At 54.3% G+C, this 11,889-nt stretch overlaps 1 protein-coding gene across 1 annotated transcript; it reads left to right on the plus strand.

Annotated features, from left to right (window-relative positions):
- Positions 1–3,060: 3,060 nt before the first annotated feature.
- On the plus strand, positions 3,061–11,345 carry LOC119099977 (uncharacterized). Its single transcript, XM_037223096.1, has 3 exons — positions 3,061–3,150; positions 8,750–8,832; positions 10,793–11,345. The coding sequence occupies exons 1-3, from the start codon at positions 3,142–3,144 to the stop codon at positions 11,061–11,063; spliced, it is 363 nt and encodes a 120-aa protein (XP_037078991.1). The 5' UTR covers positions 3,061–3,141; the 3' UTR covers positions 11,064–11,345.
- Positions 11,346–11,889: the final 544 nt, after the last annotated feature.

Consider the following 11,889-nt stretch of genomic DNA (forward strand, 5'->3'; position numbering starts at 1 on the left):
TAGATGATTAACTTACATTCACATGTATGGCTATAGCGCTATTCTCAAGTTATTCGATTATAAGCCTTATTTCCGTAAAAAACTAAGAAGAATGCACAACTCCTTGTATTACGAAGCACAAAACGCAATTCATGTTAGGCATCCGACGCTCACATCCTCTTTTCTTGCTTTATGCTGAATCTTCCCGACGCCCAGGCTGCAGGCTGCATGCGTCAGCACGAGCGGGGCGAGAGGCCTCCTGAAAAAGAGACCCCGACCGGGCGCCCTGCGCACGCTCCGAGGGATTCCTGCACAGCACGAGCGGGCCAGAAGGCCTCCTGAGAAAGGGGCTCCGACCGGGCGCCCGGCGCACACTCCGAGTGATCCCTGCACAGCACAAGCGGGCCGAAAGGCCTGAGAAAGGGGCTCCGACCGGGCGCCCGGCGCACACTCCGAGTGATCCCATGCACAGCACGAGCGGGCCGAAAAGCCTCCTGAGAAAGGGGCTCCGACCGGGCGCCCGGCGCACACTCCGAGGGATCCCATGCGCGGCACAAGCGGGCCGAAAGGCCTCCTGAGAAAGGGGACCCGGACCACCGAGCGCCCGGCACACACTCCGGGGGATCCCATGCATAGCACGAGCGGGCCGAAAGGCCTCCTGAGAAAGGGGCTCCGACCGGGCGCCCGGCGCACACTCCGAGTGATCTCTGCACAGCACAAGCGGGCCGAAAGGCCTCCTGAGAAAGGGGCTCCGACCGGGCGCCCGGCGCACACTCCGAGTGATCCCATGCACAGCACGAGCGGGCCGAAAGGCCTCCTGAGAAAGGGGCTCCGACCAGGCGCCCGGCGCACACTCCGAGTGATCCCATGCACAGCACGAGCCGGCCGAAAGGCCTCCTGAGAAAGGGACCCGATCGGGCGCCCAGCACACACTCCGAGGGGTCCCTGCGCAACGCGAGCGGGCCGAGAGGACCACTGGGAAGAGGACCCGGACCAGGCGCCCAGCGCACACTCCGAGAGATCCCTGCGCAGGTATAAGCTCGGTGGTTGGCTTCCCAGGTGCGTGCAATCCTGTCCTACCGTTATCCATTTCTCTTCATCCCGCAGCCCTATAATGATCATTCCTGGTCGAAAGGGCTCTAATCCAAGCAAGCAAACAACCAAATCGTGTTAGAATCTTGCACAGCCTGCACAACATTAGTTGAGAGCCAATTCACGACCGTATATCTGGAAATCATGCTCTCGAACACCAGATATGACTGACTCGACAATTATATTTTATTGGGCTTGAGCGCCGCGTGACCATCGGAATGGCGGAATCTGAATGCCGTCACTATGGCGTCATATGTACCGGGTAACCTTAAAAGAGTCTGCACGGACTGGTCTGCGACATCGTCGAGAGTGTGTAACTCAGAAACTGGAGGGCTTCAGGTCTTAAGAAAGACAGGGCTGTAGACTGCACTGAATGATCTTTAAACTGACTCTTTCAGTCCAAAACCCGATACAACTGTGGAACACCCCGTTTAAGATAAGTCGTGCAGGCTAGATCCTGTAGACACTGCCGCATGTATTGATATGTTACACCTCGGCATGGGGTTGATCATCCCTGGTATGGATGCTCTCCGATCCAGCAACTGTTAAACGTATTGAGGACTATGGGTGAATCCACATAAGTTGATTAATGATAATAAAAAGGCATTGGATCCTCAGTGAAACTGGTTTTGTGCACCCCAAGCCATGACTGCAAAGATACCACCCTACAGCTAAGCGAGCGCAGGACAGTTTTCATGACACCGGCGCAGTGATACGGGAGACTGGGCAAGTTGATTCGTGTTTTATTTAACGATTTTTCGCACGTTCTTTCGTGATACTTTGTTGTTTTTGGTTTTGTTTAAAGTGATGGTTCGTGCATCTAGTAAAATCAATCTCACCGTAACATTTTTGGCTATTTTGATATTATGGTGGGTATAGGGAAGAAGTAAGAGTAAAAATATTCCGCGTACAATGACAAGTTGCTACAAATCCTTATTCCAAGTCCAAGTCCTTTCCACAGCATCCCATTTGAGCGTGATATTAAAATGGTTTTGAATTTTGATTTTCAACCAAAATTATGGCAAAAGCACAACCGTCAAATGATTTTCATTGCTTGAAAGAGGAAGTTGCTCAATGACCAATAGCATGATAAAATATGACTACTTGTAAAAAGCCGTTGAAAGTACTGATGATGGCCACAGGACGCACTGTAGGTCACACACAGGGACAACAGACCTGTGCACGAGTCGTGACATGTCCAAAAGGTACTTTTTACTTCCGACCTCGTGCCCAATGATTCAAGCACACCACTCCTTCAGATATTCCTGTAGATCACCACAAAGCAAACTTCATTCAGTAGTCTGACAAAACGTTCAGGCTACTTTAAAAGCAAGATGCGAAGGCAAGCCGACAGATTAATCTGAAAGTGGAACATCCGTAAAATCTCCCCCCAAAATCAAGTTCCACACGTCCTTGTATCAAAACGTTCCCATGCGCCACAGCTCAATTAGTATGCCGGATTGCGGTGCGTATATTAGGCGCTCTTTTGACATGCATACTGAGGTTTTCTGACATCTAGTTCCGAGGTATGGCAATCACCCCAAGTGACAACCAGTCTCGCTCCCCTCCCCTTCCCCCATCGTGGCCGAGTTGTGAAGTCCAAGGCGGCTGCGACGGCTCGTCACACGCACGTGACGGTTCGTCACCCCCTCGCGTCACTCAAAATGGCAAGCGTCTCCTCTCGAAAACATCAGGTCATGCGTAAGAAGCTCTCATCATCTCATCATCTCACATCTGCATTGTTCCCCTCCCAGATGCACGGCTTGTCGCCCGCGGCCATGTCACGCAGCCAGGGGTCACCTGCGCACCCTGAGCGTGACCTGGTCAGCGGCGATAGTTAGGGGTCGGTGGGACTGCCCTGTTCACCCGCCGTGACGTCCGCGGTCGTCACCCCGCCGGCGGACGCCCCTGCACCTGCGTCGGCGCCGGCGCCGGCAGCGTCGTGGACGACTCCACTTATAAGGACGGCCGGCCGGTGTCAGTAGCGGAACACGACCGGTGCTCGCAGCGTGGTAGGTTCGCATCGTGACCGTACCGTGCCCGCCGCCACCTACCCAACACACGGCCACCATGTACAAGGTACGCCCTGTCGCGCAGCTGTCGCCGTGTGCCGTGTTCTACGTACCCCGTGCCGGATGTCTGAGTACGCTACCTCCTGAGCCAAGTGCGTTCACTTCTGCTCAGAGTATGCTCCCTTCTGCTCTGAGCGCGCTCCCTTCTGCTCTGAGTGCTTTCATCCTGCTCTAAGTGCGCTCCCTCCTGCTTTGAGTACGCTCACTCCTGCTTTGAGTATCTCTCTCCTACTCTGAGTAACTCTCTCCTGCTCTGAGTGCGCTTCCCCCTGCTCTGAATGCGCCCCCTCCTGCTCTGAGTACGCTCCCTCCTGCTTTGAGTACGCTCACTCCTGCTCTGAGTATCTCTCTCCTGCTCTGAGTAGTTTATTCCCGCCCCAAGCACGGTCCCTCCAGCTCTAAGTACACTAACTCCTGCTCCAAGCGCGTCCTCTTCCTCCCTAAGTGCGGTCTCTTCTGTTCTGAGCACGCTCACTTCTGCTGTGAGTACTTCCCTCCTCCTTTCAGTACACTCCCTCCTGCTCTACGTACGCTCCCCTCCCTTCTGTTCTGCGCATGGCCTCTCTTGTCTCGCAGGCTGCAGTCGCAGTCGTGTATCCTGTTACCTTTGTTCTGAACAATGTTGTGATAGGGGTTTTGTTGTGTCCCTGCTGCTAAACTTGATGTGTTGTTGTTAAGGAATGTTCCAGTCCGTAGTGTACCTGGTGAAGGCTCGGGCAGCGTCGATATCTTCGGAAGCCTCATACAATGCTTGATTGGAGATAGTCATGACATGTACGACGGATACACAGGCAGTTTGATAACTTGTGTGCTGACAACGGGCTCCTGTCATCCCTTCAGCGGCCATAGGGCTACTTATTCCAGTGACGTCATCAACTCCGCGCTGCGAACGATGCCGCAGGCCAAGCGAGGTTTAACGTCAACTAACCGGACATTTTGTAGCCCCAGGCCTGGCCTGGCCTGGCCTGGCCCAGCCATTCCCGCTTTAGACCGCGTTTACCTTTGCAACGATCGTACGGTCTTGCAGTTTTTCAGCAACAGACGGAACAATTCCCTCTCAGCTCTTGGCAACTAGACGGGATATTGGCCTGAAGCCTAAATCACAGTGTAGGCGAATGCACTGTCCCAAAAATCACTAGATAATGCAATGCTGGCCTATCCGTGGTTACGTCTTTGATAGACGGGGAAGCGGCCGATAGCATACTCTATTAAAGCAGCCTCGAACACAAAATGCTGTGGCCTAACCGAAAGAGGGTGGGACACGACAGCAGCAAAGCTGCGTGGCCTAATGTGTTATGACCAATACTCCCCCGAACATTTGTATTTCAAGCGCCACTTTGGTCACAATGGCCAAAAACACAAGACATTTCAAAGTGGTCGATTAAGATTGCTAGGCCCCGCCAGGCCCAAGGCAACCAATGTTCCAGCGACGTGACTCATGGACGTGTGCAGGAAAGCCAAGCGACGCTGCAGCTTCGTATCCGCTAAACTCGTGGGAGAAGTTTACTCCAATGCATCTAAAAAACAGGTGTATGGGCTCCTGGGGAGACGGGCTCCAATCGCTGATGTCCTACCATATCTGCATGATGCTGACGCTTACGTTTGTCGTCATTTTCGCTGGTCCAACGGCGCAAAAAAACATCTTGCTGGTTTGTGTTGATGTTCTGTTTCTTGTGGCCAACTCTCAGTCACTCTCGCTCTATGGCGCTAAAAAACAAAATGGCGAAGTGGGATGGGGTTGAGATGGCCTGAAATGGTAAGCGCAAAGGAGGGGAAGAAAGTTCCACATCAGCTTTACTGGGCTGGGCATGCAATAAGCAGCCTAAACGCCGAATTGGGGCGGAATAGTTTGAGGCAACGAGGACGTGATTAAGAAGATGTGCCATCATTAAAGCTATCACAAGTATACGCTGCAACGCATGCGTACAAAACGCTATCAAAGCCGTAAACAGCGCGATATCACTTCGAGTGTGATAGGGACCATATGTGTCGCCAATGCAGTTCGAACGGCCGGCAAGTTACCCACAGTCAGCGCCGCTGTCAAGGGAGTCGCTCCTAGCAACCATCGATATCATATCTTACATTTCCTGGCTCGGCTGACATTCTACTTGACGTAGGCATGAGGGAGCTATCTATCTTGGCTTCGATCACGACATTCGGAACTGGCATATCTAACAGCGCGATCTTGCCTAAACATGGCATTGTAGGCCGTAATGGAATCTGTGGCGAACCAGTTAAATCACAAAATTTACCGAACAAATTTACCCAAAAAACTTTGGTGACAGGTGGGATGCAAGCATTGTTGGGAAGATGGCACTGGCTGGCGCCGAGCAAGCAGTTAGATGAGACGATGTCACGAAAGAGACCCTCTCGAGTCACCCAAAGACCCTCAATCTGGGAACAATCTCAGGTTCCAGCTAGAGCATTGCGCTCGAGCTGGTTACATGCGCGTACAGTTAAATTGAACCCCGAAAGCTGTCGCTCCTCCCGTAAGCAAGCTTTCTTGCAATCGATCAACAATATCTGAATAACTTCACGCCCTAGCCGAGTTTCCTCCACTGGCGGTAAATATTGGGGCGAATAATATGCAGCGCCACTCTACACTGCATGCTGTAAAAGCTACGCAATTACCATTCCACCGCTGCCTATGGAGCCAACAGATAAAATCATTCCTTGCAATGCGATTTTCACCGCCATGTATTTTCATACAATATTTGTTAAAGCAACGGCTTGTCTGTTTGGTTTAAAACCAGTCCAATCCACCACCGGCCGGCCATTCGTTGGTGAATAAATGACAACCAGTTGTTCTCATCTGAAACGTCGTGGCTTAGCAAAGCGTCGAGCACAGTTTAAGACCTTGTGCGTCTAAACTAAGGTACAATACAGCCAGTAAGTGACTGCAAATAGCGGTGCACGATGACGTGACAGTGATGAGTGAGTGTAATCGCAGACATGCGGCCTTGTAGTTTGCTTCATGCATGTTCACGTTCAAACGATTGTCATGACGGGCGCTCGTCACGTGTTGCAGAGGTAATTATGCTTTGTTGGCAATGCATTCGTTAAAATGTCTTAGGCGCAATGATCAGTCAGTCAGGTTGCAGGCATATTTCGAGTGCTCACAACGTCTAACGCTACAATGTGCCAAGCATGTGATTTTTCGGCAAATGCCCCCAGAGGCACGACTTCGGCATAACCGTGGCCAATGTTTGATTCGGTGGCACGCGTGCCAGTTCTGTTACTGCAGAGAAGCACACCAGCCTGTTCTGGCTGGCCGATATGCCCCCACCGGACAGATTACTCAGTTGAACCGCTTAGCTCAGCAGACAGGCGCGGAGACGTTCACTTCAAGTTCAAGAATGGAACAGCGTAACTTTCCAAAGAAGTTTTGTAGACAACTGCAGATAACTGCATTAATGCTCGTCGCTCGCGGTGCTTGAAGACAGTGGGCTGCCTGGCTGTGAGTCGCTAGATAACAACTCGATACAGTCACGACGGCTCTCGGAGGCACACGGCAGGCGTCAGCGCAGTTCTCGCGGACGCTGGGGACGCTTTGCCGTCAGCTTAGGCGGACGAGCTCAACTGCCAACGGGTGTGCCAGTGTCCAGTTTTGGCTCAGCTCCACGCCCCGGGAGGCGGCAGCGCAGCTGGTACTCTCGTCCCAGGGGTATAGGATACCGCGTGCGCGCAGGATAAGGTCAGTGGGATGGCGGCAGGTGCATCGCCCGAGGCTGAGCACGGGAGTCCCTGGGAACCGCTCGCTCCGCCCAGCTGTATGCTGACCCTGTGTGTGAAATGAGGAGCAGAACACAACGGTCGTGCATGAGGGTTTTGCTCACGTCACAGGAACCCTTGCAATAGCGGTTTGGTGTAGTGGAACCGGACCGTCTTTTTCTGGTTCCTGATTTTTCTGGTTTTCCTGATTCTCGGCTTGCGGTCGCCGAGTGCCCGAACGCTCTCAGCCCTTGCCCGCTGGTCTGCAACAGCTGACGTGCAACAGCTGAGTGAACGTAACGTCGCCGCAATCTGTCGCAGCGCAACCGTTCGTGAAGATGAGCAAGTATCCTGGCGTGCTATACGCACGATCTTCACCCACCGCTGGTAGTAGGAGTCCCCGTGGTGTGTCGGCACTGTCCGGTCCTATTCCATCACCAGTGACAGTCGAGTGAGCGCGGCTGCTGAGACCGCCCGTCCCCTGCCCCGTCCTCTGCAGGACTGCTGAGGACTGGCGGCAGTGCGGACCGGCCGTCGGCTGCACCCGCCAGTCCCCTGCAGGACTGCTGAGGACTGGCGGCAGTGCGGACCGGCCATCGGCTGCACCCGCCAGTTCCCTGCAGGACTGCTGAGGACTGGCGGCAGTGCGGACCGGCTGTCGACTGTACCCGCTGGACTGTACTTTGAGGACCAGTTTGACTCGACTGCTCACTTTGAGAACCAGTGGACATGACCGCAAAAAAATTTTCCTCATCTCAGACCAGCGTTGACGGGTACCCGCCGCCTCGCCCGGTCCCACCCCGTGCGCCTCCCCCTCCTGCTCTATCCGCTACGCCCCGGCGCCCCGCCATGACGCGCCAAACAAACAGCTCGGCCAGGCCACGGCGCCCGCCGTCGTTAGATTGCCACCGCTGGGCGCTCGCCGACCTCGGATTATGCCCGACCGGCCACATTAGGGTGCCGTGCCGCGACGGTGGCGGCGAGGCCTGTCGATCCACGCGCGCCGCCAGCGGGGCCGCCACGGCGTTCGGCGGCGAGCGCGGCGCGCCGCCGCTGGACCGTCCGTATTGGTGGCGACGGCACCGACAGCTGCGTCGGTGGGCATCGATGAGGCGGCCGCCGATGGCGTTGGCGGCAGACGCCGGCCGGGCGGCTTGATGCCGCCTTGTGCAGGGACGAATCTTGGAAGGCGGAAGTAGTCGGGGGTGTCAAAACACGCGCGTCTTAGGTAGTAAAAGATAATTGGCGCTGAAAAATGCAGTGGCCCGACCTAGATGTAACCTAGGGTAATAAATGTCCTATAACCTAGGCTTTGCAAGTTCTGAGAGCTGAAATTTGGGCACAGAATAGCGTGGCACTTGCATGATGGTTTCTTTCCGACCAACAACAGCATAGCTACAGCCATTCAGGGAGAGGAGACCATTGGTAACTGGACAATCTAAATAGAAACGCATTCCTCCACGACTTACCACAATGTTCTAACGGCAGGATCTCTTTCTGTGCAACACTCACACGTAGCCTGAGGCACGGCAGCTTAGACGCTCAACTACTACCGCATTGCTGCAGAAGCAGTAAAGTCACATAGTTCACCGTTGCAACATATATGCAGATTCGATATGGATATGGAGATAGAATACAAGATTTGACCATACGTTCAAACAGGCTAGCCTCCTGCCAATGAGCTCTGTTGGCAAATTTACTCGGCATCCTTCACCCATCCCAATAGAGGACGAAATATTCTGAAAACCGCTGACATTTCCAGTCGGCGGTGTTCGTAATAAGTCCAGCCGCGCCCCTGGAAGCTTCCCAGTGCGTGCGTGCTCTCAGCACCGCCGTAGTTGGCCGCGCCGGCGTCGCTGCTGTGCCCGCCCCTCACCAGCGGGTCTGTTTCGCAGCCTGAGGTCCTACTGCTGTGCTGTCTGCCAGTCTGCTTGCTGCTGGCCGGCCAGGCCGACGCCAACATCAGCTCCTGCGTCCGGTGAGTCCATCCACGCAGCGGCGTCAGCTGTCGCTGGGTTAGCGGCGTCAGCGTCAGCTGAGGGCGCTGATGCCGCTGGCGCTGAGGACGTATGACGACAGGCTAGTGTCCAGATGGGCGTCAGTGGCCATTTTGTTGCGATTAGCAACACATGGTATGTTTGGCAACTAGAGGCACGCGATTCGTTAACTATATAGAACATGAGTGCCGAGGTGTCTCTCAAGTTCAGCATCTCACAAAGCACGGCAAAGTTCGCTTATTGTCAACAGCGAGCGGATGTTAGCATTGAATCTGAGCGCACTCCCTAACAGAATTACGCCGGAAGCTTTATTCTGGACTTGAACGAGAATAGCTGGATATCTGCACGACTGAACTTTACTGCCTCGGTAGTTCAGTTATTACAGTGCGGGACATCTGTCGACTCTGTCGGAGGCACGTGCAGGTTCACGCCCTAGAAACTGCGCTTATGTGATTCGTCTGCGAAGGTAAACTGACGACTGGTGTGAAGAGTCGGGCTGCAGCTGAATCACATGTTAAAATCGCTCAGTGGAAATCATCTGCTGAACTGGCTCTCCTGCAGTGAAGACTGCAGTGTCTTCACAACAAGCTACTATCAGCCAGCTCACAGTCACAAAGAGTGTCTGCGGAACATTTGGAGCAATTTCTGAAAAACAGCGGGAGCGTTATCTGTTCGCATCAGCCAAGCCAACAGACTGCACGAGTCGCAAGCCCACCCAATCTCTTTTGTAAACGTCGCGACCGGCAATTTGCAATCAAAAGTGGAACGAAACGCGCTTAATGAAATCCCGAGAATGCGTAGACAATTAAATGTTCGATGAAAACACCGATTATATTAGTGGTGTTTACACTCGTCTGTGACGTAAGATCAAATGCGGTTGCTATGGCTGGGGCGCCTTCACCATACGTTTCAAAACGATTGCGTTGTAACATGCTTATCGTGTTACGAGCTGCATACAAATGATATGTCAACGAGCTGGTTATGCTAAAAGTTACGCATTTTTGATAAAGAAGAGACCGCTTCTCTGAGAGGGCAACATGACCCACTAAACATTGATCATACGTACAAATCTATCAAGCCTGGCGAGTGGGGTCATGACTCAGACGCATTGCCAATCGGACAAGATTTACCTGCTTTTCCTCACGACACAGCACTTGGCTAGCGGCTGGTCGCCATCACTACACTGAACTAGCAGAGCTTGTATTAAACCTGACCTTTGCACAGGAGCGTCTTCCATCCAGCGCACACCACCGTAAGCCAGATAGTAAAAGGCGACCAAGCAACTTTTTCAGAGTGCCTTGAAAATGTTCGCACGTGTAATCGACGCATGACTGGCGGTGTCTCTGCCATCGCTGTGGTAAGTTTCCTGCATACTTGCGATGCACCGCCGCCTGTGCTTGTCAGTTGTGAGCTGGCTGACAGCAACACCCCTGATTCTGGTTCTGCCGAAGCCCCGGCCAGTCAGCGCCGCCTGCAGTATTGCCGGGCTTCAAGTGGAGTAAGCCCCATGGTGCAGAGTGAGAGGGAGTACCGTCCTCTGACAGCCAGTTCCAGCTATCTCCAGACCTTGTTGCCTTCGGGTCATGTTAGTTGCAATACTGCGCTGGGTGCCTGGTGGGCCTTGTTTATCTGATGGTGGCCATGTCGCTGCACGAGGGCAACTACATGTCGATCAGAAAAACTGTTATCAACCAGCATCCGCGACAGGACCCTGAGCGTTTCAAGTGCGACAAAAAGCGCACTGCTCGCTCAGGGTAAGGCCTGAACAATCGCTGCCGTGCGAATTGCATTTCCTCAGCTCGAAGAGAAGGGCCCCTGGGAGACCACCGACGCCAGCGCTGGAAGCCGATGTGGTATCGTATTTCTGGAGGCCGCGTCATGCCCTGGAGACGGGGCGTCGGCCGCTGTTTCGTCGTCCACTGACGGTGGCCTCCTTTCCAGCAACTGCGGCCAGTGCAAGAACATGTACGGCCGCTTCTTCCAGGGCACGGCCTGCGCAGAGGCGTGCCTGGCCGGCAACGACGGGCCCGACTGCTACAACCCCTCCACGGTGTCGCGCTTCCTCAAGCGACGCTCGGTGCCGGCCGCGCCCGACGCGACGCTCGGCGGCGGCTACGAGTACTACAGCGTCGACGGCCAGCCGGAGCCGGCGCCTCCGGCGGGCGGTCTGATCCGCCTCCTCTCCGCGCGCGCCTCGGAGGCAAGGAAGTAATCCCCGCCCCCGAACCATCGCCACCACCGTCGGAACTCTCCGCGCCCGCTGCCGGTGCTCTGATCTCAGCTCCCGCGACCCGACGACCTGCCTATTGTGACGGTGGACCGGCCTCCGCGGGCCACTCCGCTCGGCGCGGTTGGAATATAGCCTACTTATCCGGTGCGAACGTCTGTGGCCTCGCGCGCCCGAGGCAGGTCCCCCGACCGGAATAGTGTCTTGTTGAAACCCATGAGCCCGAGAGAAACAGATTACGAAATAAAAGTATGTGCCGCCGTTCAACAGTTGATCTTTCAGCAAACACCGCGACACACTGCAAAACATGAGAGTATGGTGAGGAGGGCACGGACCACTTGAACCTGCCAAACACCATGGGTGCCAATTACTCCTTTCTCGAACTCATCCCGACAGAAACAAACGAAGAACTTACTTGCACTTTGCTAAGGCTTGGTTCCTATGATTTGAGGAAAAGCTCCCTAGACGGAGAGACATATATTCATGCAGCCCAACTCCGAAACAGAAACCGGCCGTCTCAAGCGGTCACAGTGCGATGTGGCAGACCCGGATTGCCAAATCCCAAAGTGGTGTCATATTTCGGCTTATGGCAGTTTTGGAACAGCCATATCTCAATCCAGCAACCGCAATCGTATGCAACCACTACCCGACATATTTAGCGCATGCGCAGAGGACGGTAGCGTTTGGCGCTCGCAGTTGGTCCTCCCGCGAGCTGTGCCTTAAACCTCTTACGTCTAACGCCTAACAGGGGGGGGGGGGGGGAGGGGAAGGGTTACGTCGTCAGCTGAAGGGTTTCGTCTTCGTTGTCGTG

Source organism: Pollicipes pollicipes, unplaced genomic scaffold (genome assembly GCF_011947565.3).
Source record: "Pollicipes pollicipes isolate AB1234 unplaced genomic scaffold, Ppol_2.1 Scaffold_4881;HRSCAF=5763_pilon_pilon_pilon, whole genome shotgun sequence".
In the NCBI taxonomy this organism is placed as follows: Eukaryota; Metazoa; Arthropoda; class Thecostraca; order Pollicipedomorpha; family Pollicipedidae; genus Pollicipes; species Pollicipes pollicipes.

Coding starts and splice junctions, on each gene's coding strand:
- LOC119099977 (XM_037223096.1), top strand. Junction 8,833..10,792: donor AACATCAGCTCCTGCGTCCG/GTGAGTCCATCC, acceptor CCTCCTTTCCAG/CAACTGCGGCCAGTGCAAGA.